The sequence below is a fragment of the Apteryx mantelli genome, chromosome 2 (assembly GCF_036417845.1).
Source record: "Apteryx mantelli isolate bAptMan1 chromosome 2, bAptMan1.hap1, whole genome shotgun sequence".
Lineage (NCBI taxonomy): Eukaryota > Metazoa > Chordata > Aves > Apterygiformes > Apterygidae > Apteryx > Apteryx mantelli.
The window spans coordinates 22,441,308-22,455,836 of NC_089979.1; the positions used below are offsets into that span (position 1 = coordinate 22,441,308).

The window sequence follows — 14,529 nt, forward strand, 5'->3', positions numbered from 1 at the left end:
TCCAAGACTGAAAGATTGCATGTGTGGAAGCTTGCATCAATAGAAATTACATAAGGGAAGCTGCTGAAACAATTTGAGTTATTTAGGGCAAATTGACTGCTAGGTAGACCTGAAGTTAAAACAAGGTTATGTATTCTTGATACGTATTATATATTGTTAAATTGTATTGGAACAGCTTTAATTAGAAGCTTATTTTCTGTCTAACCTGACATGCTAATATTGTGTAGTGTTGAAAAATACAAGCACAAGTATGGATCCTTCCTAGGTATTTTTAGGCACTTATCTGGAATATCTAATTGCCTTGTCAGTGGAGAGTGTTAGAAACTTTAGGAGTACAATTCTGCTCTTAGGTGGTGTGAGCTCTGGAGACACTGAAGTCTTTTCATGAAGTACAGAGAATGTCTGGGGTGATTTAATTCTTAACAGAGGCATTTCAGTAAGGTGCCAAAAATTAGATGAAATAAATGTGAGCGACTATCCATAACCTACAAAAATACTAAATCATTTAAATTTTAATATTTAAAAAAAACAACTATAAAAAAGAAAAAAATCCAGTAGAATCTCTTTTATTTCCCATTAAAAAGTTAGGGAATGGTTGCTGATTATATTTCTCAGTAGCAGAGCTAATTTACAATGATGCCTTAGTAATTTTTCAAATCAAAATTTATAAATGGGAGACTCCATCTGAGACCATTTCATCTTCCTGTACAAGTTCTCCCCTGCAGTCCTCAAAAGACTGTGATCTTATTTATTTAAAATATTGAAAAAAGTTGCTTTATAAGTATTTAAAAAATTAGCTGCACATACAAAAGTTGTTTCTTTTGTATTTTTACAAATCACAGGTATATTGAGGCTGTGTACAACACTTTGCAAAAAGGACTATCTTTATTTTTACAGGATACCATCACCAAGAGCGCCACCCATGAATGTCCTGCCTGAAGTAGCCATTGAAGCTTTTGGAGTAGCAATGGTTGGTTATGTAGCATCACTAGCTCTAGCCCAAGGCTCTGCTAAAAAGTTTAAGTACACTGTGGATGACAACCAGGTAAAGCTCTTTCTCTTTACTGTCAGAATGCCTTGAAATTGCTTCACCGTTTTGAAAATGTATTATAGATGAATGCCCAGTAGGAAAGGGGAAGTTCCATATGCCATCATGAGGCCTTCCAGTGATTTCAGTAAAAATCAAGTCTTACCCAAATCAGCTCTGCAGAACTTCCTAGTTGGTTGAGTGACTCCTACTGAAGAAGCAAATCCTTCAGGATAATCTCATAATGCTGCATTCAGTGCAGCTAGCAGCCAATTTGGGTGTTCATGTGTTTTTCCAATGTTCTAAGATGCGACACTGCTTCTCCTCTGGCAGCTGAACTATTAAAGCCAGCTAAGATTTTAAATTAGCCACTGATTAAAGGAACAGAGCAGTTCTAAAAGTAAACTACAGCCCCAGGACATATCTGATGTTATAAAATGAGGCTTACGCAAAGTAGAAGTGTCCTCTGAAGCAAAGGTTTATTTGTATAAAAGAGGCAGGGTGAGTTCAGACAGCAGTGCCAAATTTGCAGCCATAGGGTCTTCTTGTACAGAGAGTTCCCCTTTGCAATAGGCGAGCTTAAATAAAAGTGGAATGTTTACTTATGCTGCCTTCCTGCTGGTCATAGAGGGTGGGTAACTTCAAGCCAACTGAAAATCTGTGGAGATAATAATACACCCACTATGGCAAGAAACATTCAATTCTCTAGATTAGGTCCTAGCTGATAATCATGCTGTGTGATTAAAATGCTGTCCCCACCTTTCTGTTAAAGGGTTTGAGATAGATGACATAAAGTTGAATGAAGAACAGTTGGCTCTGCAGCTGGAGGCCTGTTTGAACACCCTGTCAAGACAGTTCAGTTTTGCTTGATCAGTGCAAGTCTTTTGCAAGTCATGGTATCACGCAAAAATGCATTGAAAATGTTCTTGTCTACTCAGTTGTCTAAAATTTTTTTCAGAAGGAATATGTTGTGCCGTGAATTTCTATTGATCCTGCAGGGCCATTTTGTATAGGGAGCAGAGGGAAAACGCTTTGTCTGAGTGTGACAGAAGCCTGGCTTTATGATGATAGGCTGTAGGGCTTCAGGGCACTTAACGGAGCACGCACACCTGTAGTTCTTTCACCACCCTTAGAAAATATGTAGCTCAGCCTAATTATTGAGGTGGTGGAATCTATGAGTACTTCTATATCGAGTAATGAAGCAAAGGGCAAAAACAACTACAATAGGACCGACTGGAACCAGGGCAGTCAGTGATGCAAGCAGAGTGCTGCACCATGCCGTGAGGAGTACAGTGGCACTGGGCTGATACAGCTGTGCTGCACTCAGGGGCCATGCATACGCCTCTGCCCTATGGCAGGCAGATGTGCAAGCCAAATAAAGTATATTTGTAATGAAAGATAGCGTATAGTGTAGTATTGCTACCATACTTCACTTTCACTAAAGCATGCTCTAAAAGAAGAAAATCAGTGATTAGCCTTTTCTCAGTAAAGTCATAAGCCAGAAATGATCTGGACCTACTCCAGATGCCACTGCTCCAAACCCCGGGCTGTTAAAATGCAGATGTGGATCAGAATGTAGATGTTTTGGCTGAAGCTCATCTTCAAAAACTAGCAATGTCATTTATTCTGTGAACATAATGTATCTGCTTCAGCTTTCAATGAATCTGGTTCAGCAGCTGTATCATTCAAGTTAAGTCTGAATCATGATACACTGTGTTGGGAGATCTTTTATCCTGTGTATATGTAACATTTTCCCCCCTGAAACATGGCCATTCTTTATCATTGCTGATATTTATGCAGGGAACTCCTTTGCTGGCAAGCAGCATTGAAATGACAGAAAAATAGGAAAAAAACTATGTGTTCTTTTTAACAACTTTGCAGGAGCTTTTGGCTCATGGCCTCAGCAACGTGATTCCTTCATTTTTCTTTTGCATACCAAGTGCTGCAGCGATGGGACGTACGGCACTTTTATATAGTACGGGCGCCAGAACACAGGTAATGAGTTAGACTGAAGTAAGTAGGACAATTAAGGCTGTGATGCCGCTCACTGGAACTTGTACTGATTTATCCGTTGTATTCTTCTATCCTCCCTTTTCCTGTATCCTGGAGAATGACTTTTCACTGTCATTTTTAACAATCTGCATTGAATTACATCTGATCAGCAACTGTCTTGCTAGAAAAGCAAATGGTTCCACTCATTCATTTGTATCTATTTAATTCAATATAAACTTTAGAGTTGGGGGCAGTGAGAAGATTAGTGTTTTGCTTTGTCCTTTCACAGACTGCATGAAACTACAAATAAACCCTTTCAGTTTTATGTGGAATTGTCAGCACTGTAACAAAAGTGCCCTCTAATGGTATTTAACGGATTTAACAGTACATAGTAAACTGAAGGTTTTTTTAAAAAAATCAGCACTTATATTTGAATTTCAAAATGAAGTGAAAATGACCTTAGGAGCTGCTCCTAAAAGAACCAAGTAATCTGCCAACTTCTGCCTCGTGGCATGGTTTATATGTCCTGTCCATCAGTAAGTTTGCTTTGTGCCCACGGAGATGACATTCAGCTTTTTTAGGATAGGTATTAGCTATTTCCTACCATTGGAAACCAAATCCAAAAGTTCTTATTGCAGCAGCTCAGAGAACTGAGCAGTTGAGCATCTGCAACTGAGCAAAATGACCGTTGTGACAGTGTAAGTTTGTTAGCTTTCTGAACCATGCCCGTGAACAGCAGAGAAAACAAACTGTGCAGCTGCGACTTTGGCGTGTGATTGGCCCCTTGTGTGCCCCCCCAGCCAGGACACCTGCGGGCAGCCCCAGGCACCTCCTCTCCTGCCTCTCCCACCTTCCTCAACAACTCCATGTCCATCACGCCCTATAAATATTATGCTCTGAGGAGTTAAGTCACTATTAAATCACATTTGTTCTTTTATGACTGTTGTTCTTGCCTTGTGTAAAGGTTGTATTGCCAGGAAAAAGGTTGTGAGGTATGACTGATGAGAAAGAAGCAGAGTCTGTAAGCACTGATTCTTCTTGACCACAACATGTAATTGTTTCTCATGGAGATGCCACAAGACAAAAAAAATGATATAATGCTTTATTTCAAAGCTCTGCATATTAATTACTTGCTAATTCACCTACACAATACTCTGAACTCAATCAATAGTAGTGAATAATTTATCTTATCTAATAACCATCTTTAAAAAGCATTTATATTCAAATAATTTAGCTACCACTTTATTGGCTATTTCAAGTCTGAGTTGGGTCCAATGTCATACACTGAGCCTTCATCTTTTACGATTACCCGTGCATTTTCCTTCTGTCCAAATTTCAGTCATACTGCGTCATGCTATTTCCAAGGAAGCTTTAGGGTAACCTGAAGGCATAGACAGGTAACCCAAGGCATATGGAGTTGAAGGGAAATGCAAAGTGATGTAAACCATGAATGCTTGGGACTTTGATTTTGAAACTTGCTCAAATTGTTTTCTGTGCTGGATACAAGGGGATCAAAAATCTAGCGATCAGTCACCAACAGGGAGTTTCTTTGGCATAAGAGTATGGATGCAGTATATCTCTGCTTTTTTTATCCTAAGGTATAGGATAGGTGAATTAGAACTTTTTTTTGTCTTCCTTCTTTGGTGATGGAATGTGCAGCTGCTGACCTCTGAGTAGCCTTAGGGCTACTAGCATTGATCTCTGAAAAATTAAGCTACTAGATTCAGTTTTCTGGCACTTGCCAACTTCTGTGACAAACAAAACTGTATCACATGAAAGACTCTGCCCAGTATATTCAAGCACCTTGGCCCTGGAACATAAGCAAAGGCGCTGATAGAAGCTGATATCGTGAACGGAAAAAGAATCTACCAGGGTTTGATGTCAGGGTAGGAAGTACATGGTAAAAATAACAAATATCCACTTGGTTCTATCCAGTGGTTTCTTACTGTAATGCAGTCTGCATGTACAAATTAGAGTTTGTTCATGCATTAACACCATGATAATAATTTGCTATGTAACACGCCTTAAATTCTCTCTCCTGTTTTCTTCTCCTCCTTTTTGGAAAGAAACACATCAACTCAACCTTCTTCTTTGGAGCTGTTTAGGCAGAATGAACAGATGAGAAGAATGTCACTAAGTATTGGTTAGATCACAGGCAAAGAGAAGACCGAAAGGTTGCTTTGAGTACACAGAAAGAAGTCAGTTTAATTTGATACATGTCATGAGGGAAATGTGAAAAGCCTTGAAGAGGCTCTGAGCAGCTCCTTTTTCTCCAAAGACTGTACTTGGATTCAGTGATGTCATTTACTCTTCGCTGCTATCTTTTCCTAGGAGACAACAAAAATGAGGGAGTATCATGGGCTGAAAAGTGTCCTCCAAGCAAAATCAACACTCCCACTTTGGTGGGACGTGGGGAGAGGGAAAAGTTTCTTGTGACTCTACCACCAGATTTTGTGTCCCTTCTGTAAACAGTCCTTCTTGATGGTATTTTTTAAGTAAACCATGGCTTTTCCTAGTGTTTTAACAGCTTGTCTGTTTTTGTTTTTAACAACTTGTCTGTTAAAATGAAACCTAATTATTTTAGTGAAGAAATGTTTTATCAATACAAAATTAAAGTGAGCATCTGTCTACTTATCATCAAAAACCTTCTGTGAATCTGGACTGTATCTTAATAAGGCCTGAAGTACTATACTTTGTAATCAGTAGGGGTTGAGTAGGAGACTGCTATTTTACTGTAGTTTTCCATCAGATTAATATCATCTAATAGTGTGAAGAAAAATTTGACCACACTTGTCTTGATTCATGTTACCTGCATTAAGTATCATTTTTTAATATAAAATTATAATTTGCTACTGCATTTTCTATAAAATACATAGATGCTACCATGAGAATCAGTGATGGTTGCTGACTTAACACAATAGTTTCCTTTTAGCATTGATCCCAGTGAAAGTACAAAGCTTCTCTTGTGCAAAGATAACCACATAGTCCTCTATACAGAATTTTTATTCAATGCTATGACAAAGATCTGCGATCCAGTAGAACATCGGGTACATTACTGTAATGTGTATATTACAGAATGTAATTACAGTGAGTGCTGTGAATATTGCGAAATGAGTTACTGCACACAAATACACAATATTTAATAGCTGATTGTTTAAGTCATGCTGTGGTTTGTGTCTGTATGATGACATCAAGGTCAAACATGAATATTGGTATCAGATACAATATTTTCACTGTAGTTGGCTGAAGGTAATCACCAGAGATTAAAACTGAAATTATATGCATCTGTAATCTGTAGACACATTAATAGCCAGAATCTCCAATATCTTGTTCTTGACTTTGTCAACAATATTTGATTATTAGCACTTTTGACAGATTTTAATTTTTCAGTTAGATTGCATCATGTGCTTTTTTTGTTTATTTGTTTTTAGGTGGCTTGCCTTGTCTCTTGTGCATTAATTCTTGTAGTGATCTATGCAGTTGGACCAATGCTATATTGGATGCCCATGGTACAGTACTTGTCTTCATTTTTAAAGGTTACATCAAACATTTTCTAAAGACTTAATTTCTTTCAGGGGAAGATGGCTCTCCATCTGAAACAGCTCTCTTTCATTTCAATGGCAGTGAGAAAAGCAAGGGTAAAACATATCTCAAAATCACAAAATGTATAGGTTACTGCATAATATATAGAGATTTTATTTATATATATGTAAAATACATATATGTAGATAGATATATAAATATTTTTATATACAGTAACATGTATAGGCTTCCACATAAGTATATAATTAAATATTTCTCTTATCCTTATTTTTGGCATGTTTGTACAAAATGTATCCTATTAATGCAGGTGAAAATTGACAAGGCTTCACCGAAATTAACCAGGATGCTCAAGTTTACTCCAGTAACGAATATGATGTAGGATTTTGCTTGTCAAAGATGCAAAATACATCTACAAAATTATCCAGAACTTCACCATGCTTGCATATGAAATTTTAGCTCAAATGTATTTTAAATTTACTTTGTGCAACTGTATAAATGTCATGTGAGGGCAGAACACTTTTCAAACACAGATCCTTATATAGCTTAATCTAATTGTACAAATTAAGGATACCTGAAGAGAGATGCAGAATATGTCTTTTTTCTTACTATATTGCTTTTCTCCCTCCATTTGTGTATGGATTATATTTAAGTTTTGACTGTTTTATTACAGGTATATTCTTTTTTCATTTTTAAAAACACTTTTCATATGTTGCTTTCTTGATATTTTATTTCTTTCCCATTATGTTTTTTCAGCCTTTCCCGCCTGTGCATTGCGAGTCCGTCGTTCTGTGCTCCTCATGGCTCCAGATGATTTCTTTGTCCCTCTCCTCCACCTTTCCTATTCTGAAACTTATAAATTATCTGAAATCTACCTTAAAGCTCATAGATTCTTTGCTCTAGAGGCCTTTTGTAAGTGACAATGAAGGGGAATTAAAATTCTTCACTCTATAGAAATTCAGTGCTGCTGTGCTTCAGAGTCCCCTGCATTAGGGTAGAATGTTGTTGGTCTGATGATGTGCAGAGAGAGTCAGGACTTCCTGAAGTTTCTGTCCTTTTCTCATGATCTTTCAGGAAGGAAAAATTGGGTTTAATACTCCTGTGTTTGTGTCACAAGGACATCAGTACCCATCCCATACTTGAAACACTAACTCCAGTTTTCTGTAATTAAATTATATTGACTACTGAGTTGGAGAAAAAACCTTTGTTTTCCCTACCAATTCCATAATGGTCTTTTTTTTAATTTCTTTGTAGTGTGTTCTGGCAAGCATTATTGTTGTGGGCTTGAAGGGGATGCTGATGCAGTTCCGTGACTTAAAAAAATATTGGAATGTGGATAAAATAGACTGGGTAAGTGAAACTTAACCTTAGGAGGTTTTCCTGAGAAGCTTTAACAAATACTAAACAAACTTTAATAGTTCTGTGGTCCAAGAAGAGATAAGCACAAGCCATAATTATTAATATTTTTTGTGTGTACTATCAGCTTATTTTCTGTCTCAAAACAACAGTATCTGAAGTGTTAATTGTCTTTATATATAGAAGAGAAATGGAGCTCTGGCAAATGATTAAGGATCAAGCCTAATTTAATACTAAAGTTGTAAATACAGATCAGGTTAATCTGAACAGATATGTATCTTATTCTGCATGTCAATACAGCCCTATTCTAACTGGTTAACACACTTTTGCTATTATAGGATTATCAGAGGTCCTGATATCTATGTTCTCTTCGTATATGGATTGCCTGTACTCGACAAACAGATCTGAGAATGATACAGGTCCTAAGGTGCTCTAGGTAAATTACCTGAACTCTTTTGGTTTTTGCAGTCAGAATAGATATTGTTTGGTCATAATGAAAGATTCCACAGGATGAGAGGTGAAATAGGGCAGAAAGAGAGCAGATAGGTGGAAAGAGACATAATACGAAAATACGGTTTAGTGCAAAGTCTAAATAGTCTGACAAACATTTGCACAGAACTTCTAGCAAGTATTAAAGAGGTGTTTGGATGTGACACACTCAAATATAGTGGTTTCTTACCACCAGTTAGATTCAGTTTGATTACCCCATATTTAGGAAGACTCCTAGTTTTCTCTTCTGAGAGGGCTTTTGAATATATTAGCCAATTAGTGGAACCAGTACTCTAACCACTTTCTAGCTTATGTATACTGGTACAGACATCCCATAAAGATTTGGGAACTTCTGTTTATGCACCTTCCATTTAACACATGTTCAGGAAGGCAGCTTGGCTATATCTTTCTGTTCTGTCGTAAGAGATAGCAGTTTCCAGAAGTAATACCGGATTCTGTCAAATTCTTCAGTAATTTAGTATTCTACAGCAGTAATGGTTTGTCTAGACTGAATCAAATATTTTATGGAGTATTGGGTTTCAGGCAGAGTTGAGTAAACAAAATGAAGTTTGGCTATGTCAGATTTTTCACATTCTGTGACAGAGTAGAGTTATTTTTTGGTATCATCCAGAAGAAAGGCTCTATCTTTTATGAAATCTTATGTTTCTCCAGCAGCAAAAATCAGAGGCTGTTTTGTGCCACTTGCACTATATTTGGTCTTCTGCTAAACAGTGAATGATATGGAGCATGAATTATTTTGACAACAGTGGACTGAAGACGATTGGTAGTTACGGGAAGAAGAGCTATAGCTTCTCTAGCAGGGCATTAAGATAGTAGCTAGCCAAGTTTTCTAACAGCATGTGCTGGAAGCTCACTAGATTTGATGAGTCCTCAAAGATAGACTAGCTTGACTGATTTTTGCTTTTGTGGTTTTGGCAGAAAAGGATGTGTGAATAGTCAGTTATTACACCTCTGACAGCTATCATTATTTTTAAGAGAGGTTATATAGAGGAAGAATTGTCTGGGTTTATCTTTTTGACTGAACATGTCTGAAACAATCATTTATCTTTAGGTAGTTGTGCCATCAGTCCTTAGCCTGACAGGGTAAATCATTTGCTCTAAGTAGCATAATCTAAAGTAAGGTTATAAACTGATACATTGATCTTACGTGGCTGTGTAGCAATGATGGAGCCGACCAAGCCTAGTGATTGAGTAACTGCACTGGTGTTGGTTTTGGACTGAAAAGATTCGCCTCAGCAATTGACAGCATGTTGGAAATGAGTCAGTTCCATTACCTAGGTTGTCCGAAATGTTTTGAAGATAGGAACTCTAATAAAACATTTGGAAATAATTAGCAGCTGTCCTTTCTGGAACTGGTTCTTTGAAGGGTGTGCGTCATGTAACACAGAAGTCAGGATTGTTATGCTCATGCGTCTGACAAATGATAGTGCATGGAAAGAGAATATTATAGTTTAAATCAAATTCTTACCTTGTTCCTTATCACTTCTTTAAACTTCCCATTGAACACAAACAGCATGAGGAATATTTATTTGTTGATTAGTGTTTTATAAAACCTTTTACATTTAAAAAGGTGCAGCTCAAAATCTCTCCATTTGAAACATGGTTTGCTTTTTCTTGTAAATATAATGTTTAGGAGCAGCTGAATTTAAAGCAGCAGCTAGGCTGACAGAGCTAGGTTGCTAATACCAAATGTTATCAGCTAAATGTTATTACATATGTTTGTTTTGGTTTTCTTTCAACTTGTTTTTTATAAATTCTCAGAAACATCCTGTTTTTACACACCACCTCTCAAATCACATTTGATTTCTTTCTTGCCGGAGGAAAAGACTGCAAAGTGTCCTCTCCTGTCAATCAGAGCATTCATATGAACTTAAAGGTCTCTTCCTTCACTTAAGGTCTTCTGTCAGTCCCAATACCTTCCGGGATGGCTTCAACAATTTCCAAAAATCTTGCTCAGTTCCATTCAAATATAAATATAAATAATATAAAATATCAATAGAATATGTAAACATGAAAATATAAATATAAATAATAAAATAAATGACAAAAATTAATTATATACATATATAAATATAAAAATAATATAAAATACTTGCTCAGCCATTCAGACTAGGCAAAGACTAGTCCCTGATGATGGACTGCTAAATAAAAATATTCTTTTTGCTGTTAACAGTTGGATTTGAAAATGACCAAAGAGGGGGGGAAAAGTATTTTGGAAGGTGATGTTGTACTTGAAAATGATCAAAGAGGGGGAAAAAGTATTTTGGAAGGTGATGTTGTACATGAAAATGACAATAAAATAAGGATTATTCTCATGAGTTTTAAATAATTATGTGATTTAGGTATTCAACAGAGAAGTACTACTGTATTTGAAGATAAAAAATTGTTAGAAATTGTACAAATGATTTTGCCAGGAAATGATCAGACCTGAGACATCTGAGTTGTAAATCTGAGTTGTAAATCAGAAAGAATGGCAATAATTTATGATAAAAATAGATGTCCCCTTTATGGTGTCCTAATGTGAAAGGTAGATATGGATATATGAATTAAAAGTGTATAAATATGTAAGGAATGTAATGAATGACATTAAGTCAGTAATTAAAATACATTCAAAAGAGAGGGGCTTACTTTTGACAAGTATCCTCCAAGATCTTGCCAATATGAAGTTCTGAGACACTGAGCCACCACACTGTGGTGAGGGAATGAAGAAAATAGTACTGGTAATTGCCTCTATAATTTTTCTGTTTCATTCTTTCTGTTTTTATCTCATCCATCAATGCAATATCAGAACACATACAGGGACAGGAGAAAAAAATGTATTTTGAGTATTGAGAAAGGTATTTGATGAGCTCCTGTTCCCAAGCATGGGGCTGAATGTCAGGCTAGTCAAAGGCTATGCATGTCCTCTCTATTGCCATTTAAAACAGTCCAAATCTGAAAATCTAAACTGTGGTCAAAATAGTTTGGAGTAGGAGGCCCAGGGGTGATCTTCCACAGAAATTTTGATCTCACTGGTGTAATTTCATGTATTTTTAGAACATTTTAACATCGTATCCTCCAGAGGATTCGTTTTTTAGTCTTTTAGGTTTGTTCAGGTATTCATCAGTAGGGCCCCTGATTCACGACAGAGCTCTGAGGGATTTGACACGCAAATTATCACAGAGTAACAAGTCAGCTTTCCTATGATAACAATTTTACATGGATGCTTCTAGCTTTTGACTTCTCAGGGAAATTTTCTATCCCTCCTTTGTTAGTGGATACTCTACCTTGAATTACTTTTGCTACGGTTGTTTAAGTGGGTGGGAAGAGGTTTACAAATGCTTAATCCTTTGAGACTGTGATTTCCATATAAATTCTCTTTAAAGAATAACACTTATGCCAGTCCATCTGTTTCCTGGGCATTCTGCAAACGAATACCCTCTCAACCCTTGTATATGGAATGCTTGTGAAAATTTATATTAAAGAACTGCTCTATAACTCTACTATTATGCAGTCTCTATTGTATGACTGTAGTGATGATTTTCCACTTCAGCACTTGGATCATGAGTTTTGGTGCAGGGTACCTTGAGGATGTATACATGCATCCATCGGTTGTCTACAGAAGGACTTTGGAGCAGGCGTGTGCTCCACAGCTTCCTGGGGCTCAGAGCATCCAGCTGGACTCCATCGTCTCCTCTGCCAAGGCACACTCTGAATGAACAGGACTTTGATGGGATTCTCCTGGCTACATACTGGTGACTGCAGCGTGGTCTTCTGTACCTGAGCAAGTCATCATGGCCTCACTTAATAGACAGCACAGAGCTGGTCAGTATAGTCAGTAGAATTTAGGGTATGATTCATCTCTTACTAAAATAGGCACATGCATAATCAGGTAGGGTCAGATGAACGTCATCCTAAATGGATCAGATAAGCAAATCTTCATTGACTTTGGTAGGAATCTAGATAGCTCACTCAGCTGTAGACATCTGGGCTGTAGATAGTTAATATGAGGTGAAATAAGTCTTACCGCTGCAGTCAATAGCTGATTATCTCTTCAGCTTTCAGTGGAAAGGGAAATTTATAATCTGGTTTCAAAGTGGTACAGAAACAGAGGTTTGGAGACAGCTGCAATGAATACACAGTCACCATACCTCCATGCTCCAAATGCTTCTATTCCCTTCTGGTATATGCAAGGTTCAACATAAATCCATATCTTCTACTCGTTACCTTTATCTCTCTTTAAAATTCTTTTTATTTATACAGTACAAGCATACTTTGAAGCTGGATTTTGTTTTAATTTTTGAGAATAACATGTACCTATAATACATTATTGCTAAGACTTGAAGAATGCAGTAGTTAAATTCTATCTATCTTGGTGTATATAATATCCATCTTAAAGTAAGTTGCCAAAGAAGCCTTTGATGTTTTTATGACTTCTTTGTTGAACCTTTTGACAACCCATGAATTTAAAAAAATGTCTAGCAGATCAACATAACTTCTTTCTACAAGTTAATGCTACCCCATCTAATAAAGTGCTGACTCAAGGCCAACGTAAATTGCAGAAAGGGTGACTGACAGATGAGAATATAATTGTTTTGGTTCATCCTCTACAACAATGGCTGTCTGGTTACAACAAAGATGCAAGATACTAGGCTGCTATAGGGGCACTGAGTTAGCTTTCTCAGTACTCAGCAGTATTTAACATTTTTTTGGCTTTGATTCTTCCTATATAGACTTTGTATTGGTTTTTCATCCTTTCTTTTTCCTTCTGAGACTGAGAAGAATTTTGCAGGCCTTGCAGCAGTGATTAGTTAGATATGATATTAAGAACAAGCTGGTAATGAAGCTCAGTTTTGCAGTAGAAGTAGCTTGCTTGATCTTAGGCTTTGTCAAGGGTTCAGTCTTCACAGAATGAGCTAAATATTGGTCCAGGTTGAATTTCAGGCTTGTAGTGCTTCTGTTAGCCCTTTTTTTTGCAATAAGCAATGCTTATATATATATATATATATAGAGAGAGAGAGAGAGAGAGAGTATGATTTATAAATCTTAGAATTAATTTTTCAATGATTAATCAGAACTCAATGTTTGTTGTTCATACAGGTATTCTTTGTAAAAGCACACAGAATAATTTGTATAAGATCCTATTTTATTTTTTTGTTTTATTTTTAATATATAACTGGAAATTGAACATTGTTTTAAAGAATGAACCACCTCTTTAATTAGATGCTGCCATTGAAAAGACCGCAAAATTTTTTGCTGTAATTTAGAATTTTAAAGAGGAGGAAGAAAAAGATTTCTCAGTAGACGTATATAACATTCCATCCTCTAGAAAGCACAAATTAATACTGTATGACTTACCTTTTATAATTTATAAAATAACAATTCTGAAATCTACTAGAACAAAATTTCTGTAGTTGGGTTGAAAGTATCCTGTCGTCTCTGGCTTTCCTGAAGTAACTGAAAGGATCAGAAAGGATAATTTTAACACTGATTATGCCATTGTAATGATGTGATCTGTTCCTCTGAAAACATTAACAAGAAGCACTGTAATTGTTGAAACAGGCACCTGTGGAGAACAGTATATTCATAAAAGTTAAAATACTTTCCATTCTTCTTTTACACTTTATATATAAAGATTAGGTGGCAGTCTTTGCTTAAGGTTCCCTCAAGAAAAGAAATATGTGCTGAATATTCCTGATAGTAGGCTGACATAGGAAATCAAGTCATTCATACCTTTCTCATTTTAATTTTAAAATCTGCATATGTCTATGCCATACATGGCATTGTAGTCTGGAAATACTAGTGATCCTTTCTCTTTAGAAAATAACTGAGGAAAAAAATCCTGAAATGTCAAAATCTTTTGACTTTTTAATAAATTAAATTCTTTTTTAAAGTAATGTATGTTTCAGATATGTTTCTTTGTATTTTTTAAATTGTAGTTAAAATGAATAAAACATTTTATTAATCAGTTATTGAGAGATGGGGAAGCATTCTGCAATTCCAACGTTTTATTGTGAACTAATTGATTTCTCAATAATTTCTAATTGTTATTGAGTTGGTTTAGTCTTCTGTACACTGATAAATGCCACTTTTAATTAACTTCATTGCAAATTATAACTCCCACT

The 14,529-nt window shown here is 36.3% G+C and overlaps 1 protein-coding gene across 1 annotated transcript in view; it reads left to right on the plus strand.

The window, feature by feature from the left end:
• SLC26A7 (solute carrier family 26 member 7) overlaps positions 1 to 14,529 on the plus strand; it is a 74,992-nt gene that overhangs the window by 43,222 nt on the left and 17,241 nt on the right. The window contains exons 7-10 of the mRNA XM_067292292.1: positions 898 to 1,045; positions 2,909 to 3,022; positions 6,451 to 6,528; positions 7,814 to 7,909. Of these exons, the coding sequence (XP_067148393.1) occupies positions 898 to 1,045; positions 2,909 to 3,022; positions 6,451 to 6,528; positions 7,814 to 7,909 (436 nt within the window). The remainder of the gene's footprint in view (positions 1 to 897; positions 1,046 to 2,908; positions 3,023 to 6,450; positions 6,529 to 7,813; positions 7,910 to 14,529) is intronic.